This window comes from Leishmania infantum, chromosome 12 (assembly GCF_000002875.2).
Source record: "Leishmania infantum JPCM5 genome chromosome 12".
NCBI classification, from domain to species: domain Eukaryota; phylum Euglenozoa; class Kinetoplastea; order Trypanosomatida; family Trypanosomatidae; genus Leishmania; species Leishmania infantum.
Genome location: NC_009396.2, coordinates 141,461 through 165,707, shown reverse-complemented (window position 1 = coordinate 165,707; position 24,247 = coordinate 141,461). Strand labels below are relative to the sequence as shown.

The 24,247-nt window shown below is 62.4% G+C and overlaps 5 protein-coding genes across 5 annotated transcripts; all 5 read right to left on the bottom strand.

Annotated features, from left to right (window-relative positions):
* Positions 1-989: 989 nt before the first annotated feature.
* Positions 990-1,943, bottom strand: LINJ.12.0320 (conserved hypothetical protein; the record flags this gene model as incomplete). The annotated part of the gene is made up of 1 exon (XM_003392228.1): positions 990-1,943. One exon carries the CDS (start codon positions 1,941-1,943, stop codon positions 990-992), a length of 954 nt encoding a protein of 317 aa, XP_003392276.1.
* A 1,930-nt stretch (positions 1,944-3,873) lies between these two features.
* On the bottom strand, positions 3,874-4,986 carry LINJ.12.0310 (conserved hypothetical protein; the record flags this gene model as incomplete). Its single annotated transcript, XM_003392227.1, has 1 exon — positions 3,874-4,986. The coding sequence occupies one exon, from the start codon at positions 4,984-4,986 to the stop codon at positions 3,874-3,876; it is 1,113 nt and encodes a 370-aa protein (XP_003392275.1).
* Positions 4,987-6,887: 1,901 nt separating this feature from the next.
* On the bottom strand, positions 6,888-8,573 carry LINJ.12.0300 (conserved hypothetical protein; the record flags this gene model as incomplete). The annotated part of the gene is made up of 1 exon (XM_003392226.1): positions 6,888-8,573. The coding sequence occupies one exon, from the start codon at positions 8,571-8,573 to the stop codon at positions 6,888-6,890; it is 1,686 nt and encodes a 561-aa protein (XP_003392274.1).
* Positions 8,574-11,470: 2,897 nt separating this feature from the next.
* On the bottom strand, positions 11,471-17,494 carry LINJ.12.0290 (hypothetical protein, unknown function; the record flags this gene model as incomplete). Its single annotated transcript, XM_003392225.1, has 1 exon — positions 11,471-17,494. One exon carries the CDS (start codon positions 17,492-17,494, stop codon positions 11,471-11,473), a length of 6,024 nt encoding a protein of 2,007 aa, XP_003392273.1.
* Positions 17,495-18,935: 1,441 nt separating this feature from the next.
* LINJ.12.0280 (hypothetical protein, unknown function) lies at positions 18,936-22,820 on the bottom strand (the record flags this gene model as incomplete). The annotated part of the gene is made up of 1 exon (XM_003392224.1): positions 18,936-22,820. One exon carries the CDS (start codon positions 22,818-22,820, stop codon positions 18,936-18,938), a length of 3,885 nt encoding a protein of 1,294 aa, XP_003392272.1.
* Between the last annotated feature and the right edge of the window lie 1,427 nt (positions 22,821-24,247).

Genomic DNA, 24,247 nt, shown 5'->3' with positions numbered 1-24,247 from the left:
GAGGCTCCCGGTGTGTGGGCAGATGGGAGGGCTCTGCTGAGGGAAGGGCTGATAAAATGCTTCTCTCAATGAACGTCACACGCACGCACGCACATGCAAACGAACAGACAGAATAAGAAATAGGAAAGAAGAACGGCTGAACAGGCACGAAGTGGGGTGAGCGTGGGAGACACACGCACACGCACACGCACACGCACACGCACACGTACACGTACACGTACAGGCACGGTGGCGGGGGAGGGGGAGAAGTGCAAAGCAGTACAGAAAAGGAAGCGACGACGACGACAACGGCCCTTTTCGAGCCAAAAAAAACGAATGTCCAAACAAGAAATATGTTCTGTTTGTGTGTGTGTGTGTTCTATCGCAGGTGGACGATGGACTTCATCCGTGGCGGGGGAGAGGAGTGATAGTGAGGCGACACGCATGACGTGTCGCGGTGCGTGAGTCCATCGCATGAGCGGATGGCAGCCGTACAAGAAACGGGAGGAGGATAGGAGGAGGAGGCAGGGCATTGTGGAGGAGGTTGACCGTTACGCACATGCGAGAAGGGGTTGCAGACACATAGATTCCGCAGGTGGCCGAGAGTTGCCCACGCCTTCACACAACACCGGCGGCGAACCAGCGACCTCATGTGGAGGAAGGGGCCCCACACCAAAGATGCCAAGTAGCCCCCCTCACCCCATGGCAGCTGCTGCCGATGGCACGAGAAGGGGTGGGGTGGGGGGCGGTGTGCGTGTGTGTATGTGTTGCGGCCATTGCCTCAAGGATGGATGCATCAAACTACAACACTCACTGTAACTCCTGACAACAAGAACGCACCCGTACACACGCGAACAGAGATGCACCGAGCTGAATGGGGTGGGGGTGGGGGCCGTTTAGACACCAGCAGCCTTGCTGTGACCTCGCCGTCGCCTTCTTAGTTGGCCTGCCCTGCCCTTCACATTGCAGCGCACGAAGGAGGTTGACCAGAGAGAGAGATGGGCGAGACATCAAAAGACTTTCTGTACGATAGCTGTCTTCTCCGCCACGAGCCCCTCCCACATGACGACGCATTCATCTTTCAACTGCTGCAGCTCCGCGGTGTCCGCTGTGCGACTCCACACGCGCCGCGGCTGCTGTCGCCATGTGGGCGGCTCGGCTGCAGAGGTGGCCTCACTGCCACCCCGCCCCGAGTTGCTGCCACTTTCGGAGTTGACCAGTAACTGAGAGGAGAGCTGCTTCTTGACGGCCAGCATGTCTGCATCAGTGCCGGTCTTTGCCTTATCAACGGGAGCCGCTCGTTTCTGTTGTGTCTTGCGCTCACAAGGCAGCTGCAGCAGCTGCGTCGGATCCAGCACAACCTCTCTCCACACCGACTGCGGCTCCGATCCTATTCCACCGTCTTCCTCCCTTCCGCACTCTATGGTGTTTGTGGCGGCGCCGGCAGGCGATGGCGGCACCGTGGACGAGGAGGGGGCGGGTGCCAGTCGGCCTGCATCAGCTGCAGCATGCGCCCACGCGGACACTGTTCGGAAGTTCTGTTCCTGCACGAGTGCAGCGACAGCAATGACGTCCAGCTGCTTCGTCCGAGAGAGCTCCTTTTCATGTAAGCGCATGGGGCCGACGGGGCTAATGAGAAACAACACGTTGCAGAGGCAGAAACTGCCACTCAGCACGGCGAACTGCACGAGCCTGTGTACCTTGCGGGGGTTGCGCAGCCGCCAGACACGGTAGATCTGCGCTTGCTGGTAGTAGACCGCGACACCGGCCGCCCCAGCCGCGACCATCGAGGCTGCGCTCAGCAGTCGACTCCACAAAATGAGGCGTTGCGCGTAGTCGAAGCGCTTTTTCGAGAGTTGCTCAATGTCGTTGTAGAGCAGTCGGCTGTCGACGCCGTACGACTCGCACGCTGCCGCCAGGCTGCCGCTGCTGAGGCGTGGCGCTGCAGAGCTATTCGCAGGCATGTGCAGCGCTGCCGCTCCTGCTTGTGTTCGTGCTTCAGCAAAACGCTGCGCTTGGTCGTGCCGGGTGGCAAAATATGCCACGAGATGATCCGCGCACGCTGTGCTTGACTGCACACCCGCACAGCCATATGCGCACACGTGTGATTTGAAGGCAAACGTGTCACGGGACAGTGGCGGTGAGGGACAGAGCCGTGCGGGAGAAGATGGGGCAGAGAAAGAGACAGGAAGGCAGAAACATCACTTGATATCGGCATTGGTAAACACGCAGGCATACACGGCGATGCGCGCGAGCGTGTGTGTGTGTGTGTACTCAATACCTCGCAACTCCGCCGCTCCCAAATTGCAGCCACACGGAGCGCCACGCATCTTTATCGTGCTCACGTGCTTCCCCCCTCTACAGTTTCCACTGCCTTACACGAACGGCAGGAGCGAGACCTCCACCGGGGTAGGGGTGGTGCCGCATAAAGGACAGCTACCCATCACACAGGGCCCTGAGAGTTGTATCACACACCCACGGGTGCTCTGCCTTTCAGCTTCATATCGTGCACCCCCCCTTCTTCAAGACGTCATCGTTTACGTATGCGGTTGCCGATTTTTCGGAGAGGAGCGAAGAGATGGACAAGATCCACCGACGCACCCGACAAGTCCAGACACGCACACACACACACACACAAGCGACGGAGGCCCACCCCCCTCCTCCCCCTTTCATGAAACAAGACACCCAATGATACACATTTTCGTTGAAGTAGTTGCCATCCAATGCCCCCCTCCCCGTAACGCGCGGAGCTGCGCGGGCGGTGGCGGTGGTGGACGGAAGGTGTGTGAGGAACTACGAGAATGTAAGCCAACGGCGCACTCAGGGAGAAGCGAGCGAGAGCGACGAGTGGAGAGTGCGCAGGAAGACACAAAAAGCACACGCCGTCGCACACCGCCGCCTCTCTCCGATTACACAGGCGGACCAGCAGCCACACCGCCGAGCAGAGGTGAGAAGGCAGAACAGGCACCGCAAAAAAAAAAGAGCATGCAGAGAAGAGGGACGCGCACGCGTGCGGGAGGGGGAGAGGGAGGGAGGGGGCGTCGACGTGAACAATGAAAGGAAGCGAAAGAGTTGAGAAAGAGACACCACATACACACACACACACACACACACAACTGTGAGGGGAGGCGTGCCCTGCGCCTGTCGCTCTCTCGCCTCTGACTATGGTGCAGAGGAACGACGCGCACAGGCTGCCGTTGGTAGTGGCACGAGATGGGTCAGCGAGAGGAAGGGGTGGCGAGAGCGAGTGGGAGCGGTTGAAGTTGAATGCGCACACCCGCGCACACACCGATGCGGACGAAGAGCAGGCAAGCAAGGCCGAAGAGCAACTATGATGTAAAAGAAACGAGACCAGCCCTCCCTCTCCTCCCCCCACAACGATCACGCGCGTTGGCGAAGTCGGGGGAGGGGAGGGGAGAGGAGAGGGCCGCGGGGTTGGTGGGGCGAGGAGGAGGAGGGGAGGCGTCGTCAGAGAGAGAGAGAGAGGGCTCCGCTGCACAGTCGACATGCACCGCCTCGGCGCCGCCCTTTTCGAGTAGAGCGACATAGAGAAATATAGATCTATAGAAATAGGGGAGCCCAAGCGAGAGAGACTGAAAGTCGGAGGCAGTCGATGACTCGAAGACGTACTAGTGGAAGAGGGTGGGGTGGAGTGGGGGCGCCAGGGCAGCACGGATGCCTGAAAGGCGCGACAACGACCGGAATGAAGGCCCACCACACCGGCGCCTTCTCACATCAGGGAGCTTCCGAGTCGCCGGTGCCACCGTCACGACACGAAAGGGACATGTGCATGTAGCTCCGTGAGGCTGCCTCCTCCTGCCGTTAACGCCGACTTTCTGTCAGTGCAGCTGCCACCCGTCCGCCAGACGCCTTTCTCTCCCCCTCCCTCCCTTGCTACTCCTTGATGATGCTCAGGCGAATTGCCTTCCTCACCTCCGCCGCAACAGGCAGCATCAGCACACTCTTGTAGTATTTGAACGAGTTCGGATACTTGGAAGTAAGCACCGGCTTCAGCTCTTGGCAGCACAGGACACCGTGGAGCGACATGGCCATCACGAGATCCGCAGCCGTCAGCGAGCCCCCGACAAGGAAGAGCAGATCATGGCGCTGCACGACGGAGGCAGCGCTGCCCATGGTGCTGCGAGCCGACATCAGCACCGACGCGCGCGGCGTTGCCGAGATAGCCATGCTGTCCCGCGACACTGACGGGCGACGGCTGGAGGGGTGAGGGTCGTCGGCGCCCTCCTCCTTGCCCAGCGCCTCGTCGGTGGTCTTCTTGATGAGCATCAGCTGCTTCTCCCGCTCCTGCCGCTCCTTTTCCATGTGGCGCTGCCGAATCGACCCGGCCACGTTGTACACGGAGCTGAGGCGCGAATCACGCGTCGCGCGAGAGGCCATGTAGTCCTCCTCGTTCCAGACCAGCTCCTCGTCCGTCATAACGGAGCGCGACGTCAGCGAGCCGGACTGCTGCACGAGAGCGCGGCAAGCCTCCTTTAGGTAGGCTAAACGCCGCTCGAGTCCGTCGAGGCTCTTGCATAGCAGCGTCTTCATGTCTGCGGCCGGCTTTGGCCCCGTCTTGTGCTCGTACGCGAAGAACTGCCTTGTGTAGAAGTCGATGCGCGTGATGGCAAAATCAAGCCAGCTGTCCACCTGCGTGGACTCCAGCAGCGAGTGACCATACATGGCATACGGGATCGGGTACTGCGGGTGCGGGATCTTCTCGTTGTTCGCCCCGGCGCTGTCGATGCCGGCGCTCACGGGCACGAGCATGACCTCCGTACGTGCCAAGTAGCGGATCATCGCGTTGGACTCGAACAGGTACCCCTCATCCGTCTTCATGACCGGCACGCGCTGCATGGGATGGCAGTTGAGGCGGTACTCCTCCGTCTCGTTCTCCCTCCCAATCTGGATCGGCACCAGCTTCAGCTGAATACCGGCGTACGCGGCGACGAGCAGCGTGCGCTGCACGTACGGTGAGTCCAGCGGGCCGATGAGTGAGACAACCATCAGCGCAGCAGTAGAGGTGGCCTGCCGAGCGGCGGGGAGGGTTTGCTGTAGAGGATGCTAAGCGCGGAGAAACAACACATGCAGAGACGATGCGAATGCGTGCTATGTGTATGCTGCACGTGGGAGTGGTTCAGTCGCGTAGAGAGGTGCGGAGAGAGCATAGAAGGGATGGCGGTGGCGAAGGAGTTCAGGAGGAGGTGGGCAGACACACCGGAAAGACAGCAGAACAGAGGCCCGTGCCTCACCGATCTCCCTCCCCCCGTGTGCGGAGATGACGCTATCGCTCGCGGGAGGGGAGGGAGGCACAGAGACAGATAGGCGGCCTCATTGAACACCACAACCCAGCCCTTCACCACACACACACACACACACACACACACGCACACGCACACCATTGGCTTTCGCTTTCTACGGAGTTGTCGTCCCCGCCCCTCCCAGACTGCGCATCCAGAGAGAGAGAGAGAGCGGCCGGCGAGGTGGTGCAGGATGTATCTACCTAGATGCATGTGTGTGTGTGTGTGTACGCCGGTGAGGGAGAGGGCAGAGGGGGTCTGTCTGGCGCTTGCATCGTTGTTCTTGCTTGATTCACACTTGCCCTTACGAGTCTTGTTACATACTCAACTCACGATGTTGCCAAACAAAACCAACATAGCGCATGTGCGTGTGCACATGTGTGCCCTCGACGCGCATGGGGTGCGCGAATGCGCGCATGTGAGCGCACACATGAGACCACCAGACAATCACCGAAAAGCCGTCACCACGGCACCGCACCGCACGGCACGGCACCGCCAGAGAGACGGACAGACGGCCGGCCGGACGGAACCGAAACCAAAGGAAATGAAAAGGAGAGGAACCAAGGCGCTGAAGCAGCACAGAACGCTAAAAGGGGCATACAGATAGAGAGACGACGAGCGCCTTTCCAACACAGATGCAGAGACCTACACGCCGGTGTCGTCGCCCTCCTCCTCATCCAGCGTGATCACGACAGCAGTGCCACACAGACCATGAAAGAGGGGGGACCAACGACTCCGCAGAGGGCCCGTGCAAGCATCGAGCCAAGACAACATGGGTGTCTTCCATGATCAAAAAAGAAAATACACACACACACACACACACACGCCCGCACACCCGCATTGAGTCAACAGCAGTCTCATCGCCACCAGAGAGACGATCACACATGCACAGGGGATGGGGGAGAGCAAGAGGAAGGCACACACGAAGAGTGTGCACAGGCAAGCAAACCATACGAAGACAGACAGACGGGCAGACATAGGTATAAAAAGATAAGGGAGCAAGAGAGGTCAGACCCCCTCGTGCTGAGCAACACAGCGAAGACGGAGCAAGAAACCAACACCAGACAAGAGAGAGTGAGGAAGCGAGAGATGAATAAGCACACGATACACAGACGACCAGCACCACCACGGAGCCCCCCCCCTCTTCCCCTCTTTGCCTCCTCCTCCTCCTCCTCCTCCCCCCATTTGCCACCTCAGTGCACATGGACATCTACCGACAACTCCAACAGAGAAGAGGCGCAGGGAAAACGAAAGAGAAAGACTCGCACGGGCAGAGAACGACGAAAAGGAGCTCAGAGGGACGAGAGGCAGTAAAGGAGGACGTCCATCCAACAGGCACGCACGCCGAGAACGAAAGAAAGGTCTGAAAAGAGGGAAACACCCGACACGACTCCATCTCGTGCGCGGCATTCCGATGTCGTCCCGCCTGTGTCGCCAACCCCTTGCACCTCTCACCCAGTGCTGGGGACAGACACGGGTACAAAGAAATTCAGGGAAAAAGGGGAAGACGTCCTTGATGGAGCTGCTTGACACGTGTAAGGAAGGCACTACTCAGCGTGTGCGTTGACCGTGTCGTTCACCCTTTTTGCGCCGCTCTCCGACGTGTGCTCACGCGCTCGCCGAGGGCGTGCTGTTGCCGGCACTGCCACCGTTGTTGCCGTTCGAGCCGGCGGCAGCAGCGCTGCTGCCGCCACCAGCTCCGTGCGCCGCCTTGCTGCGCGCGCGCTGAGACTGCTGTCGCGCCGCCTCTTCCATAGCAGCCACCAACGCACTCTGCTCCTCGATGTCGGCGGCCGCGATGACATGGTTCGGCTGCGTGCGCACCTGTTTCCACTCGTTCGGCTGAAAGACGGTGTACGTGCCGGTGAAGATCTTCTGCCCGTCCGGCCCCGTCGTGGTCTTCTCCATGAGGGACCCGTCGTCCGCCTTCACGGGGTGCAACCAGTGCTGGGCACGCTTGTTGTACCGCCAGCCACGCTCGTAAAGTGCGCGGGCCGCGGCCAGGTGCAGCACATCACGCGGCATGCTGTAGAAGATGTAAAAGAGGGTTTCCTCCTTGAACTGATGGAATGACTTCATGGAGAGGGACTTGGGTCGCGGCTTCTTGTAGCTGTCCGGGATCTTGAACTCGGGCAGGATGTAGTACTCGTACGAGTCGAGCGGCAGCGTGGCGAGGGTCGTGTGCAGCCACCCCTCCTCCGTCACCGAGAGGCCAATTTGCGTGATATCAACCCCACGGGTGATAAAGGTGAAGTTTAGCTCGTCGGCGTCCTGCTGGCTGATCGGCCGCCCAGACACCGGGTCTGTCGGCTCATCCGCGGACGGCACGTACGGCGTGGTGGCCATGGGCAGCGGTGGCTGCACCACCTTCACCAGCTGCTTCAGGCCGTATTCGTCGTCCACCTCTATCTTTCCCTTCCCCGTGGCTGCTGCTGCGGCGGCTGCGGGCCCGGTGCCGGCGGCGGCGGGACCTGCAGCAGGTGGCGCCACCGATGTTGCTGCGGCGGGGACTGCGCTGGAGTTGCCGGGGCCGGCAGCGGTCCCAGGTTGCTGCTGCATCGCTGGGGACGCGGCAGCAATTGCGGGATCGAGTTGGGGTCCGACAGCGCTGGAGAGCAGCATCATCGAACCGGCGCCGCCCATACCAGCAGTGGGTGCCGCAGTGCCTGCACCGACCTTACCGGCTGCCATCAGAGCAGCCAGCTGCTGCTGCTGCTGCGTGCTCTGCTGCTGCTGCTGCTGCTGCTGGGATTGTAACTGAGAGAGCTGCTGCTGATATTGCTGCTGTTGCTGCTGCTGCTGGCGCATCTGGGCTAGTGTTATATTGGCGAGGAAATTGTTTGCAGCCGTCGCGTTGTTCGCGTTCCCACCGTAGTTGGCCAACATCGCGCCTTCCGGCAGACCAAGCCGCTGCCTCAGCTCCCGTTCTTGATTTTGCTGCTGCTGCTGCTGTTGCTGCTGCTGAAGCAGCAGCAGCTCAGCGGCCGACAGGCGAGTAAAGCCGGGGTGCTGCTGCTGCTGCTGTGCAAGGCCACCGCCAGCGCGGTTCTTCATCTCTTGCTGTTGTTGCTGCTGCTGTTGCAGCGCCTGACGACGCTGCGCTTCGTTGAGGGTCTGCAAGAACTGCATCTGCTGCTGCGGCGCCATGAGGTGCAGCGGCGGAAAGCCTTGGGGATAGCCCTGATAAACCTGCTGCTGCTGTGTGCTTGCGGGGTGGTAGAAGAAGGACTGCGGCTGGTTGCCATCACCGGGCTGTTGCATCGGGTGCTGATGCGGGTTAAAGCGGTTCGCCATTTTGCTCGTGCGGCCTTCGCGGTGAAGCCTCCACAACGACGAGGTATACGGTGTGAGAGAGGAAAGGGGAAGGGGGGAGCCAGCCAGCTGGCGTGCTTCTCAGCAGGTGCTGCACTCGTGAGAGAGACTTGCCCTGGAGGGTGGTGTTGGTGGTGGGAGAACAGCGAAGAAGCCCTGGTGAGAGATAATCTGGGAGGGGGAGAGGAAGGATGTTGGAGGCGACGCAGTGAGCCGCTGCGTATCTGCGGGAGCGAGAGAGGGAGGGCGCGGGGACTGTCGCGACGTGACTGCTGCCGCTGCTGCTGAGGCTACTCGTGTGGCTACCTTCTTCTGGTGTAGATGTCTGTGGTTGTGCGTGCGCCTGCAAGTGGTGTATGGCTACTTGCTTGTCTTGGAAAGAAGCGCGCGCGAGATGGTGAGGAGACGAAGACGTAGCTGAGAGGAGTGGCAGATTAGAAAGAAATGAGAGAAGACGCCGGGCTCAACACCCAATGGCGACAACAACACGCTCACTGCCTCAATGACGGACACAGCAGACAGAAGAGTCACACGAAGCACTGGGCGACACGATCAAAGAAAAGGCACCAACAACGACAACATAAACAATCAGACTGAGCGCGACAGTTCTCCACACGCCCACGCGCCTACGGTCGACTGCACAGCCTCGCAGAGAATCCGAGAAACGGGAGGAAGGCGAACGAGATCCACCTCCCTCGGCCCCACACAATCTACCAGTTAATCCAAAAAAGAACGGCCCGGCCACGCCGGCAACAGCAGCGATGACACGGCCGCGACGTCAAACGCAAAAGCGGGCGAAAGCGAGAACAACAACAAGTTCAAGCGGAGGTGCGAAAGGGGGTGGGGTGGGGGGGGGCTACGGCGAGGGAGACAGGTAGACAGCTGCAGGCCAATATATATATATATAGGTACGCCTATAGGACTATATACGCATATACCTCTTTCTCTCAATAGACGTAGGTAGGTAGATATAGGTAGATATAGATGTGTAGAGCGAGAGAGAGCAGCAGCAGAACACCAGTAAATGATTGTCGTACGGCCCGCGGATGTGGCCTCTGCGGTTTGGCTGTTCTTGTCTCTTCGAGAATGAATTTGCGCGCGTTGCTTATCCTCCCTGTTCTACGTATTTTGTACATATATATGTGTGTCGTGTGTCGGGTCGAAGGCTTGCCGAGCGGAGGTGTGGAGAGAGACGTCGCCGTATTGGATAGTGGACGGAGCGAGGGGAGGGGTCGGTCGGAGGGGGACAGTTGAGCGAGAGATCGCGTGAGGGAACTACGGTCACCGACTCCAGGGGCATACGTCAGCGCATAGCCCACATGCTTCGCCTCGAAGTTATACCCCAGTGTGGTACGCACGCAGGCCGTGCATCTTGTAGGTTGGAGTTTCCGGGGCAAGCGGAGAGATGAGCGATTCATACGTGGGCCAGGCTGTTCCGCTGCCAGCAGCGGACGGAGACGTGTGATATATGCAGTGTCTGTCCATCGTGTGAGTCTCTCGCCTCTTTTCCTGTATGTTTGCATACACACATATACATACACACACACACATATATATATGTGCGTGTGTGTGCATGCATGCGTGGCAGTGGGCTGACCCTCGCCCTGCTGTACATGCAATACACGTTAAGTGCTGCGAGTGGCAGACGTGCCGGAGAGGACATTCGAAGAGCGTGTGCAGGGCTACTTCGGGGGCAGACAGTGGATGCAGCCCTCCCTCTCCCACTTCCGTTTACGAGTGTCTGTGCAAGAGGGAGGGCGATTTAGCAACCGACAACGAAAAGAGTGGGGAGGGTAGTGGTGGTGGTGGTGGCCAAGGCCAAACATCGCTGTCACCAGCAACAGCAACCGACAGACGCAGCCGGCCCACTTCTCTCTGCGCCCGCCGCCGTGCCCTCACGTGCACATCCGCGACTCTCCCTCCACCTTTGGCGCCTTTACTGGTCTCTCTCTCGTCCTCTTCGCGCGAGAAAGCGGGCGACGCACGGGGCCACGTGGAACACCAGCTGCAAGGGGCGGGGCAGGGGTCGCGAAACAGAGAGAGAAAGACGGAGGACATGACTGCCAGTGCCTCCTTCCCGCTGCTCAGTCGAGAACACGGGCTAGCTGCTTCGGCACCTACCTACCCTTTCGAACGGTGCCGCCAGGGAGGGCGTTCTGGTGCGAGGATCGCTGTGGCAACACCTGTGAAGGAGGAACGAGGATCCTCGGCGACCCAGGCGCCGCTGTTCGTGGAATAAACTCCGTCTTCTCTGTGGAGCCGTCGTTGTCCACGCCCGTCAGCGCCTCGATCACTATGGCACGCGGTGCACCGTCAGCAAGGAGAATGAGGCACAGCTCGAGATCGCGCGAGAGCGAAGAGAGGAGCTGTTGCTGCTTCTCTCACCTCGGTGCACCGCTGCTGTTTGGTCAACCTAGGCACGTCCGCGGTGCCCACTTCATCCGCTGCCATTCTGAAAGATTATGCAAACGCCAGCACGACGCTGAGCTCCGGCACTCGCTGCATCGCTTGGTTCTTCTGCTGCGGGTGCTTGTGTGTGCAGCTCTCGCGTGGTACTTGCATCCGCATCCCGACGCGCACCGAGGGCGTTGTGGAAAGCTGTCAACGACTCACCTGGCGCACCCATGCGATTTTAACCGCCGCCGTCAGCGGGGACGACCCTCTCGTTGCTGCCTCGCGCGCCTGGTGCAGCCTCAGTGTGCGAGAACGTCGATGACTGTCGCTGGCGTTCCAAAGCCTGCGGCCGCTGATCCCGAGCGCAGCAGCGGAGCTCGCCACGAGTGTGGCGACATTGGTGACGGTGGTGGTGACTGTTTCGAAAGCGGTTGTGGCGGCGAAAGGTTGCCGCTTGCTGCGGCAGCCGCGACGCTGGCGGAGCGCTATAAGTCTCCGTCGGCGGCTGCCGCACGATGCCGCCGTTCCCTCTCCGCCTCCTTCCTCTTCGTCTTCTCAGCCAGCAGGGCCGCACCAGCCAGGAGGCGCGCAGCGCAGGTTGCAACTTTCGGGTCGATGTAGGTAATCTTGTCGTTGACGCGCAAGCACAGGAGGCGTTGCCGCATGAACCGGCTGTACTGCGAGCGCAACGCTCCGTCTCCGACTCCGCCGCCGCGATGATGCGCTTGCCGACGGCGGGCCGTGACGACTGCGGGCGGGTGCCGCGCTCGCTGCCGCCGGTAGCGTGAGTGCCGGTGCGCTGCAGTAACCACTAACGGCGGCGGCAGCCGACCTGGATCGCCGCCGCCACGCGTCCCTCTGCTGCCGTACTTGGGGTCGCGCACCTTGTCCTCGATATCGTTGCCTGTTGCCGGTGCTGGTGCTGGTGCTGGTGCGGCTGCGGACTTGGCGCCCCTTTGAGTGGCAGAGGCTGGAGGAAACCTTCGCATCAACTTGGACGGTGACAGCGGCTTGTCGGTCGTGCCGCTTGCACAGGAGGGGCTCGACCGTGCGGTGAGTGTGGAGGGCGCCAGCTCACCTGCAGCGGTGGTTCTGTGACTTCCGACTGTCCCCGCTGTCGCTGCTTTTCGCTCTCGCCGCTTCGCATCGCACGTTCTGGCCACGCCTCCATGCCGCAGGAGGAGCGAGCTCAAGGTGTCGCTGGCACTAGTGGCAGCGCCGACACCGTATGGCTGTGTCGCCGTGGTTGCTGATGATACTCCTGGTTGCCGACCTGCCAACGCCGCAGGAACGGGAGGTGGTGGCGGCGGCGTCGTCTGACGCAGTCCCATGGCAAACCCAGACGCCGAGGCCTTGGCGGAAGGGTCGGAGGAGAAGATGAGCTGCGTGGATCCAGGCGAGGTGCCACCCGACATCCGCGACATCGCTCGAGACGACAAGGTAGACCGCCTTGTGGAGCGGAAGCAGACGGACGAGCAGCGGCACGAGCAACAACTGCAGCTGCTTGCCGTTGCAGCCAAGCCTGAGGCCGTGTCTTCTGCCGCCGTTCGCATGGCTGGGTGGCACACGGGGCAGGGGGCATAGTAGTCGGAGAGATGAAAGCCACCGCGCAGGTTGAGGCGAAGCGGCACGTTCAGCACCGTGAAGAGCGCGTCAATCGATGGCTCGTCGGAGCCGTCGTGAGGTGCCTCTCTTGTGTTACCTGTCGGGGATGCTGATGGGGCAGCGGCAGGTGTCTGTGGCGGTGGTGGCGATGATCGGGAGGCTCTGCAGAGGCTCTGCCCCGCTTCGTCAGCGACCGGGAACAGACGCTTCTCTATCTGATAGTAGACATCATCCACGTCATCGCTGCACACATCGTCGTAATAGAGCAGGGAAGAGGTGGACAGGTGGGGGCTGTACGGGACGCATGTGCCGGGTAACGCTGTCACCGCAGGCCGCTGACCGCGCCTGTTATGTACGCCTGCGTTCACGTTCTCATTAGCTGCCGGGTCGAGATTGAGGATAGGCCGCGCGGCGGTGCTGTTAACGTCCGTTGTGAAGGCTGGGAGAGGTCTCGCAGCATGTGCATGTTCCACTCCTTCTACCACGTCCCTGCCGGTCGCTGGAGAGTTCGAGAGACAGCGATGCTGGCGTCGTGGGTGGTGAACCCGCACGTAGCGGTGGTGGCGCTTCTCACGCCCCCTCAGAAACACCGCGTCGCATGATGCAGGCGCATCCACTGTGCGGCGGTAGTGGTAGTGCCGCGGTGCCGCAGCGTAGAGGGTGCACACGGCGAGCCCGTCCTCTCTCTCCTCGGCATCTGCCGATGGATCACAAAGGCTGTTGTCACCGCCATCGCGGCTGCTGTGCTGCTGCTGGTGCTGGTCCTGCGAACTCCCGTGCCTCACATGCTCGCCATCGCAGGGAACGGTGCCAAAGGAGGACGAGGCATACGTCGTCGATGCCGACGTCGAAGACGCTGTAAAGCTCGCTGCACACGACAGCCATGTCACCGGGTCCTCGCTGCCAGACCAACGGCCGTCGTCGCCCGCCTGCGCTGCTGCCGCGGCGGTGCTAGTCACCCCTGCTCGGCTGAAACCAACACTCGCGTCACCGCCACCGCCACCGCCGCCGGCAAAGAGGTACACGCACGATGGGTGGCGTGCGTAGGCGCCTGCTTGAATGGCGGTCTCGATAGCGGTCCCATGCTTCAGCCGCACAGGCTTCCCACAGCAGCGCGCACCGCCCCCGCAGCCGCTGGAGGTGACTCTCCAACGCCTGCCGTTCCCGCCTTGGGTGGCCTTGCAGGAGCCGGCGCCTTCGTCCTCGAGGTAGTCCTCGCCCTCGTCACCGTGCACCACGTCGTCTGCGTCGTTCTCGGCCCCGCCGTCCACCCGCCCTCCGAAGCGATTTCTGGGGGTGCTGCTGCCAGTGGACGGCGGCACGCACTCCGCCACGCGGCACCGCACTCCACTGTGCATCACTGGAGCCGTGCCGGCATCGTTGAAGGCAAAGGCGCCCATCGAGGATAGCGACGACGCCGATTCGGCACGGCGATACCGGGGCGGTGGAGAGGTCGTCAGGGGGTGCACGTAGGCCTTGCCGCTGATGGAGGCACTCCGAGGGCCAGCAGCGAGGATGCAGGAGGGAGCCGGGCCGAATCCGGTGAAGGTGGACGACGCGCTGAAGGTGCAGAGCGTTGGGGCCACACCCAAGCTTGCTATCGCCATGTGAAGTGGGGGCGGCGTGCTGGTGGCCGTGTCACTGCCGTTGCTGCCGCCGACGCCGCTGGCGAGCGGCGAGTGTGCGATGCTACTGAGGAGACTGACGTTGCTGCTGGTGCGCTGGTGGGGCCACGGCCGCACCACAGGGCCGAGCGCAGTCATCGGCGGCCGCGCCGCCGTGGTGGTGGGGGCGAAAATATCGCCGCTGTGGCTCTTCAGATGCTGCCACTGCGGCGGTGGCGACACCGACGTTGCCTGCAGCATCGCTCCATCGCTGTCGGCCGTCACGGAGCCGAAGCCAACCTGCGCGTGGCTGTCCGAGGCCAGCCCTTTGAAAGCAGTGAGACGACAGGCTGGTGGCTGATGCTGGTGCTGCTCCACGGCCCCAGCAACTCCTTCAGGGTTATCACCTCCAGCACCACCAATACCGCCACTGCACTGCTCTGAGAGCGACCCCAAAGGAGACGGTGATTCGGGTCGCCCGGGGCCCCTACTCTTCCATACGGAATGGGACAGGAGGGAGGGTACGGACTGATACGGTGGAGGGACGCCACCGCCGCCGCAGCTGATGTTCATGCGACTCAAGCTGTCTACCCTGTGCCCCTCCCCTGACGTCCGCGTTGCAGGCATACATGCTGGCTGCTGCGGAAGTGTGCGCAATCGTGACCACTCCGGTAACGGCGATCGCGTCGTTGACGCGTTGATGTTGCTGCCAACGCCGCCAACAACACCGCCTTCGCTGCCTGGGTCGCCGTAGATACTGGATGTGGACTCCGCACTCAGCTGCTGGAGGGGCAGCATGGGGTGGGGCGGGTGCCACGGCAGCGGGAACGGGGTAGCGCAGGAGTTCGTGACAGGTGTTGGGCTACGAGAGGAGAAGCCCAAGAGAGACGTTGTGAGCATGATGGCAGGCGTGTGACTGAGCTGCGACACGGAGGCTGCTGCAGGGGCAGCAATCATCGTCGTCGCGCTCTGGGGTTTCGGCGACGATGACAGTGCAGACTGCGGCACGCCACCCTCTGCCTCCGCCGCCACGGCTGCCGCGCGGATCACTGCGCTGCCGTTCCCTTCCAGCTCAAGCGAAGAAGAAGGGTGCCCACTAGCGGCGCGTGCCTTCTCCACCGATGGCGGCGCGTCCGGCAAGACGGGCGAGCCAGCTCCTCGTTCCGTGATGCCACCACCCCGCGCGAGGGACGCCAACGTCGACACTTGCGGTTGCGCATCGCTGGCTCGTGGTGGGTCGATCGAGGAGAACTTTGCGGCGGGAATGAGCGGCTCCGCGTGCTCGCCTTGGGTGCCGAAGCAGTACTCATCATCGCCGTACCTGGCGATCGGTGCTGCTGCTGCTCGCGCTTGCCGCTCTAGCGCTGGCGAGAACCATGGCTTGCCATGAGTGGAGGCTTCCTTTCTGGCTTGCACACTGACCATGGAGCAGTCAGCCGTGCGCCTTTGGGCTGCTGCTGGCCGGGGCGCTGCTTGTGCGACCGAAAACGCCGACAGCGGCGGCACCGCAGCCGACGACTGCGCGAAGCCGTCAAAAGAGGCGTGCAGCGGTGCCGGCGGAGACGTGCGCATCGCAGAGTCGACCCGCCACGCCGCTGCCGCGGCGTCTGCGTCCACACCCTTCGCAGAAAGTCGGCCGGTAACTACTGAAGATGACGCTCCCGCCACGGTGGCTGGGGAGGCCGGTTGCCGCGAGATGTGGTGGTCTGTCACACAGGGCTCCTGCGTTTCCTCAGCGGTGATGGCCGACACCTGCTCGACCCTGGAGAAGCCGCAGCGGCTCTCGCGCCAGAGCATGGGGCTGCCGTCCTCGCTGCGCGGGCTTGATGCTTGCTGCACTTGAGAATGGTGTCGGTAGTGTGGAAGCGCGAAGGCGCACAAAACGCTTGGCGCTAAAGGCAATGGCAGTGACTGCGCGTCGTTGGCACCGCCTGCGCGAGCCAAGGCGACTGCGTTTTCATCTGCATATCGGTGCGCGCCGTGGCGGCAGCGGCTGCTGAAGTGCATGGGTAGCGGACGCGTGCGCAGCCTTGTCGGCAACGCCGGCGGGGCCGACGACGCGGTGGAGGCGTTAGTACTGCTGGCGTGGCACTCGTGCAAAAAGCGCAGCTGGCGAGTCGTCGCAGCAACAACGGCGACAGAAGTGTTCGCAGAAGCAGCTGGGCTGCGCGTGCATGCACTGTCTCCTCTGCCGGCGTCACCATCTTCTGCGGAGAACAAAGAACGGCCCTCTACACACACACTCTGCAGGCCTTTCTCTCCAGCACCCGCTGCGGCCGACGCGATTTCGGTGAACGCCGCAGATATACCAGCGATCTCACCTCTTCGCGCCTCTGTCACTTCGCGGCCATGCGCAGCTGGTGAACACGACCTCTCGCTGGCTGGCACTGCCGTCGTCGTCGTCGTCGCCGTCGTCGGCGCCACCCGAGCGCGGCCAGACGCGGCGCCTGTCTTCACCTCGTGCTGGTTCACGGCAAATGCATCCTGTGCAGTCAGTGACGGGGCTGAGGATGCCGGAGAGGAAAGACGCCGCCGCTGTCGATGCTGCGCGGACGGCATCAGGGAAGCGATCATGTTCTGTCCGCGACAGAACGCAGTCGTTGATGTGGTTGCTGTGGAAGACGTGGAGGCGGCTGCGCACGAAAGCCGTCGGCCTGTCCGCAGAACACCAACCTCAGCGGCCTTCTTGTTGATTCGTGGCCTGCGTGCGGGCTTGTGATTTATGATGCTTGACTCAGAAGCGCCAGCGGCAGCGGACGGCGTGGCGGGCGGGGAGGTTGTGTGCAGAGACGTGAGTGATGCGGTGTTCTGCGGCTCAGAGACCTGTCCGAGCGCCTGCGGAGCTTCAGGATGAGCGCTTCTACCGCCGCCACATCCAGTGCTCCTGCTACTCTTGACGCTGTTGATACTAATAGCCTCCCTCGAGGTAGAGGCACCCGCCGTATCGCCGTGCGCGTGACCCCGTCGCCCTCGTGGCTGGAGAGTGGAGGAGCTGTTTAGTGACTTGCCGGCCTCTGTGTCCGACGGCACCGCGTTGGCAAAGGCGTGGGACTCTGCGAAGCGTAACTGCTCCGTTGTCGGGCCCGGCAGTGGGGCGACCATTGGGTTTCCTCTCATCCGCTGCTGCGCATCTGTTGCGCTGGTCAGAGATGTGCCGATGCCGACTCGCCGACTGCTGCACTCGTCGGCATCGCCACACGCGCTGCCGAACGCCGCCCCCTGCGAGGTCGACAAGGACGTGGAGGCCGCCGCTGGTGGTGCTACTATATCGCTGGGCAAGGACGGAGATGGACGCGGCATCGAGCCGGCATGCGCGCGCGCGCACACACAAACACCTTCCTGCCCGCATTCTACAACAAAATGCAACAACTAAGGCCGCGACGGCCGGAGGTATTGCGCACGCAACACAAGGTGACGATGGAAGATGTACACCGAACAAGAATGAGAAGGAAAGAGGCGGAGAGGAAAGACGGGAGTAGGAGGCATACAACAGGCAAGCAACCACAAAATTAGCAGCGGAGGCGGAAGCGGAAGCAGCAGATACAAGTCTGTGACGGATGAGGATGAATGACGAACCAAGCGAAAGTAAGAAGAGAGCAAAATAACAAAAAAAAAAATAAAGACGTAAAGAGGGGGGAGGGGGGGAGGCAAGCGACACAACACATGCGCGCATGCGTCAGCTGAGCAAGAGGTCACAACCCCAACCACGGGAACGCTCACGCACAAGCACGCGGTGACGACACGAGAGAGAAGGAAAGAGAGAGAAAGAGAGGGAGAGGGCGAGCGAGCGGCCGATAGGAGAGGCCCGGTAGGTGGAAGTGGCAGGAAGAGCTGCGGGCTGCAGTTGCTGCGTCTTCTATACCGCGGGGATCCACTAGAAAAGGACGTTGGTGGCGATGATGTACATGTGTGGGCACGAGGGGTGTAAGGGTAAGGGTAAGGGCTATGAAAGGCCCCCCCCCCCCCCCACACACACACGGGAGAGAGAGGCGGCGGGGGGGGGGAGAGCTACATGTGGCATCAGTGGCGCGACTTGCGCACGTTTGTGCTAGGGAGCGCGACAGAACAGCCCCATCCGAGTCTCTACGTATGGGTGAGCCGTCAGCGCACCACTGAGGGCATCCTTTCGGCTCTTCCAAACCCCCACTACCACCTGCGTTCGGATGCAACACTTCGGTCCGCGTAACAACGCCACATATGCACACGCGTGCGTGGCCGACTCCATCCACGCCCACTCCGAGGCAGTGAGGGGACCCGGGCGTTTCACTGCGCCTTCTCAGACGCTCGTGCTCTCACGTATTTCGAGTTACACCTCGGTTGAAGGCCTTTGATCTTCTCTTTCAAGTTGCCTCAATACGGCGAGTGGAGGACACGCACGCACCCGCACCGGCGCCGGCGACGTAGAGGGCGCACATCATGCGCCCGTCCGTCGTCCCTCATCACTCCCTCTCACCCGTTGGTTCAAATCTACCGTGATTCCATGCGGCTGCGTCACGGATGAACTCTCTCGCTAACAACACACACACACACACACAGAGTACATCGATACACCTGCATATAGAACGACATACATGCACACCCCTCCACCATACACGCGCCGCGTTGTCGTCGATCCTCAGCGCACCTCTCCGACGGCGTCCCTTCTATCTGCCCCTCTCTCTTCCGCACGGAAGGCAAAGACAGGGACATGTGATCACCGCCACCACTGCCATTGCCTTCCTCTCTGGTCACGCCCCACCCACTAAGCAAGTGGACGACACACCGCCGGAAAGAGCAGCTCGGATTGCAGCCGACGAAGCAGCACCAGCACAGTCCGGTCACGTCCGCCGAGCACGTGCAGACACTTCTCCATTCGTGGTTCCACTGTAGGAAGGGCGAGACGCGCTTCACCGTAGCTGATGCCGCTCTCGCACGCCGACCACGATTCGCGCACCGGAGCCGAGGCAGCAGTGGCCGTCGTTGCGCTCTCCTCGAACCACGACTCCCCTGCTGCCAGGGGCGTTGGTGCCGCAGCGACGGAGGCCGCAGTCGGCGGAGTTGTGCACGTCGATGCCGCACGAAGCGGAAGCGTGAGCGCCCCCACCATCATCCACAGCTCGCGCACGACTTCCGCCAGCTCCACCAAAGCAGTGGACTGCGTGCTGAAGCGGCTTCCCTCTTCCGCCTTGTGGCCGCTGTGCTCTTCAGCTTTCACCTCCGGATGCACGTCTGCTACATGCGCGGCGTCGTTGAGCAACTCGTCGGCATCGCGCGCGACTGTGGAGGATGCGTCCGCGCCAGGGCCAGTAGGCGTCGCCGAGCACTCAGTATTCCCGACGTGGAAAGGCAACCGCGAACGGTACGCATGCTTGAGTTGCTGATACCGCGCCGACGATGTCAGCGTGCAGACAGTGCGCGAGGAGCGCCGAAGCGACGTGCCGGCCTCGGCGGCGTAAGAGGAGAGGCGCTCCGCGAGCGCCCCCTCGCCAAGTGCTGTAGTAGGTGTTCTCTCCTTCGGCGCACCTCTCTCGACGCCATTCGTTGCTGGCGTGTGCGCGTCACACAGAGTCACGCTCGTCTTAGCCGCTTTCAATGCAGTCGCGGCAATGTGCTCTAGCCGGTGCTCTGGGTTTGGAAACGAGGGAAGAAGGTACACCTCCTCACCTGCGGACGGGCCGAAGCGGTCGTGCGCCTCCGCGTGGGGCTGTCGGGCCGGCGTCGTTGATGCGACTCTGCAGCTCACGTTGCTGGTCTTGGAAGATGCAGCACGTGACTGTGCTGCGGAGCCTTGCGGCACCATGACATAACGCTCTAGTAGCTGCAGCTGCGCCGTCAGGGTGTCCAGTGTGTCCAGCGCAGAGATGAGGGAGATGGCTACGCAGTGGACAACGTCGCCAGCGCAGTCCAGCGGATCGTCGTTGCTGCGCTCCGGCTGGGCCGACGGACTGCTGGTGCCGGAAGACGATAGGCTCGCGTGCCTCCTCTTTGAGTCTCGTCTCCACCACGAGCCCTTGCCGCGCTGGCGTTGCTGCAGCCGTGCCACCGCTTCCCCAGATGCCATTGGGGACGTGATAAAGATCAGCAGCACGCGCAGCATGGTCAGCACAACGCCATCGGAGAGGTACGTGACAGCGGAGGCCACCGTCTTCGTGGTAGGCACGCTTGTCGAGCCCAATCGCTGGGTTTGTGCTGTCGCTGCGGCTTTGGGCCAGTACACAAGCTGCCGGTAGTCGGTCCCACCCGCGGTGGCGACGGCCACATCCGCGGCGCGGATCGGTTCGCTGACTTCCTCCGCTGGCTCCGCCTTGTGCCCATCGCTGCGAACCGGGTCCAGCCTCTCCGCCTGCTCCCGCAGGAGGTGCAGACCCACCTCGACATCCAGCAGCGCCTCGGCGTAGTGGTGTGCACGCACTGCGGCCGCGATGGCACGGCGCAAGGAAAGCAGGCACAGCGGCAGTGTGCCTGGTTGCGCCTGCACCTGCGTTATCCAGGTGTTTGGCGCTGATGGTGCTGCCGCTGCCACTGCTGCACGAGATGCGGAGCACGCCGACGAAGACGGAGACGCGTGTGCAGCCGAGGTGAGCGGCGATGACGGGCGTGCACGCCGCGGCGACATGTAGTCGCTGAAGAGGTCTCGCAGCGACGACACCTTCGCAGCCGCTGTGGTGGACGAAGAGGCGTGCTCAAGAACGTCTTGTAGCGCCTGCAGCGCATCGAATGGCCGGTGCAGCAACACCGCAGCAGAAAGCTCCCAGAGAAGCTGCGTTGTGCTGCTGGTTCTGCTGCGCACGCTGTCGTCTGCCAGCAAAGTCGAAGCGGCGGCGCCAGTTGACACGTCCTTCGTATCCCAAGGAAGCTTTACAGCGTTTCGCTCCAGGAAGGATGCCAGCTGCACAAGCAGCATCCACACTCGGGTGGCATGCGGGCCGGCTCGCGCGAGCAGCGGCGGCAGCGCCAACTGATTCGGCAGCGGACAATAAACGGCCCTGTCACCCCTGCGAGTGTCACCGAGTTCGTCAGCGGCGGCGTCAGTCGTGACCACCGACACCACTGCCGTCGCCATCTCCTTCACAACACTGGCAGGGTACGGCACTTCCTTCTCCAGCAGAGTGTCGGAGAGAAGAAGGCCACAAGCACGCAGCACGTGCGTCACGCCGTGAGTGGCGAGCATCAGAGGCGACTCACAGCACGGCGCATCTGGCTCTCGTGTGCCACCGCCGCCTCCGCCGCCGCCGAGCTGCTGCTCCTCCACAGCGGCTGCGAGGAATAGCTGTGACGCCGCTAGGTAGTCGTGCACCTCTTCCATGCGCAAAGAGCGCTGCTGCGCCTCGACCACCTGTCGCCATCGCGCGAGTGCCTCCATGAACTGCGGCGAGGCTGAGATGGAGGAAAGCGTCGTCTCTGCAGTGGCGCCGGGCGCTGACGACGGCACTGAGGACGAAGAAGAGACCCGTGGCTCCGTGGCGCCGCGTGCGCCGCCGTCACCACCTCCCTTGTCGTGCGCGACGGAGGCCGCACATCGGCCTTGCTGCCGCGGCTGAGTAACGTGGGCAAGTTCCCTTCGAATGGCGCTCATTAGAGGCTCCCTGGACTCCGCAGCGGTGAGCGCTGCCCAGCCCTGCGGCGCCGCTCCTAAGGGCGCGGAAGAAGCGGCGGAGGAGCGATGGCGATGTGGGCCCGGTACGTGTCGCGGTCCACCCTGCACCTCTTTGCCAGAGTTGCAGCATCGGTTCACGGCATGCAAAATCGTGCCCGTGTACAGCTGCGCCTCGCGACATACCGTGGCCCGCACAAGAAGCGTCTGCGCCTCTGCTAGTCGCCCGTTCGGCGCAGTGCTGAGACGATACTGGCGACGCAGCCGCAGCCGCAGCGCATCAGCCGCATCCAGCGCCTCACGTGCGGCGTCCAGACCAGCGTTGACCACGGGGGCAGACGGCGAGAGCACTGTGGATGGCGATGATGCCGAACCCGAGGATGAGGTGGCCGTATACACGGTGCGACTGCGCTCCACCGCCTGGTGCTTGAGCCGCCCAAAGAGCAGGCCGAAGTCGCCCTCGCGGTCTCCACCACCTCCACTACTCCGCCACGTGCCGGCAGAAGCGGGGGAGGGCGTATGAGGCGCTGCTGCTGCCGAGAGGGAAGCCGAGGCTGTCTCGCGCATCGGCAGTATGGCGTGCGAGTAGGATATCAAGGAAGGCGGCCGTGCTGCCGCGTTGCCACTAGGGCTGCCGTCAGGACCTCCGCTGCGGCTGCTGCTCGCGATGCTGATGGACACGGCCTCCAGCGCCTCGGCAAACAAACGCTGCTTGGCTCTGGAGGAGGAGGGCGATGGAAAGGCCACAGCATCTGAGCTAGATGGCATCTCCGCCAATGCCAGCAGCTGCAGGAGCGAAACTACCTCGACGTCTCTTCCCATACGCGCCCCATGGGTTCGCGGTAACGGCGCCACAGGAGAGGCCGCAGGAGATTCGGAGCCGCTCGTGGGGGTGCTGTACAGTATCCGCTGAAGAAAGGACGGTGCCGTCGCCGTCACGGCGGTTTGCGCGAGTGGCGCAGAGAACGTAGACGGCCTCGAGCATCGACCGTCGGCGCCGATGCCGCCTGCGACGGGTGGCTCGCCCGTGACAGCAGCCACCGCCGTGCTCATTCGCTCGTCGTGCGCGATACTGCGAGCAAGTCGGACGATGCGCTCCAACTCGGTGCGCCATGCTGCGTAGGTGACGAGCACCGCAGACGATGCGGACGGCGTGGACGCCGATACATCTTGCATGACCCAGTGGGCACTGGAGACCCCCTCGCCGCCGCCACCCGCTTCCCACGCAGACAAGAGAAAAGACGACGGACGTCCGTTTTGAAGACTCTGCTTGCACACACGCACACAGACAAGAGTGACTGAGTGTGAGGAGTGAGAGGAAATAGGCGAGAGGGAGGCGATGGAGGAGCGAGAGATGAGAGACGGTCAACACGGACATTCGCTTCGCAGCGTGAGCCCCATGGCCCTGCTCCGCACCGCATGCGGCCATGCGCCACGCGACAGCCCCTGCGCGGCCCTGTGTCACAGGCAGCCCATCCGCGTGGTGCGAAGCAGCCGCAGACGCGCAGGTGTCACGGCACAATGCCCCGACTCCGTCATCTGAGAGCACGGCCCCTCCGCCTCACACTCTACCCACAACCAGCAGGCGATGCGTGAGGGCCGGGGGTGGGGCACACGCTTGAGTCGCGTTTACGCTTCGCCCATCACATGGGGTGGCACAAGCGTGTGCACGGTCACAGGCCGCTCCGGCGCCCCGCCATCCACGGCCTGGCCGCCGAGACCAGTGGCGATACATCGCGCTGCCCTTCCCCCCCCCCTCCTCCTACGCCGTAGGGGGCCTAGCCCTGTCACCACCGGAAGTGGCTCTGCATTGGCAGGGATGAGGGGGGTGAAGAGGGGAGGGGAGAGACCGCTTGGCTTTCCCACGCACAGAGTTTGTGTGTATGTGTGTGTGCGCTGGATGCCACGCACTGGGGTGCGCCACCCCCTCCTCCCCCCCTGATGAGGGACAGTGAAGTCGACACGCAAAGGCATGTACATATGCATGTATATATGGCTGCACAGAGCGGAGCGGGAAGAGGGATGGGCGGGCGATGCGTCACGTTATCGCTTCCGCCGATGCTGCTCTCTGTGCCTTCTTTATGGCGCGTGCTGTGCGAGCGCTGCACCGGAAGCTGTCAGCCTGGCAGAGGGCTAGAGAGAGCGGGAATGAGACATGGGCGAGGTCGCGGCGAAGGCGTGCCGTCGATGCATGCCACATATTCAAGCGCATCAGAGGTGCCTGTCGTCACCGAACGCACTCTACCCCCTCGTTCTCTTACCTCTGTCTGAGCGCATCTGTGATCCGCATCGACAGGCGGGTGCGTGAAGGGAGAAGAAGCGGCCCACGCGCAGCCCTCCGCCACCGCCTCCTGAACCACCGGAGGTCAGCAAGTACAAAGAACAGACGTGAAAGCATTCAAGAGCACAGACAGGAGGCACGCACGCACCCCCGCGCGCGCAGGCCCGCGAGCCTCGCCTCACTGTCCTTCATATTCCAG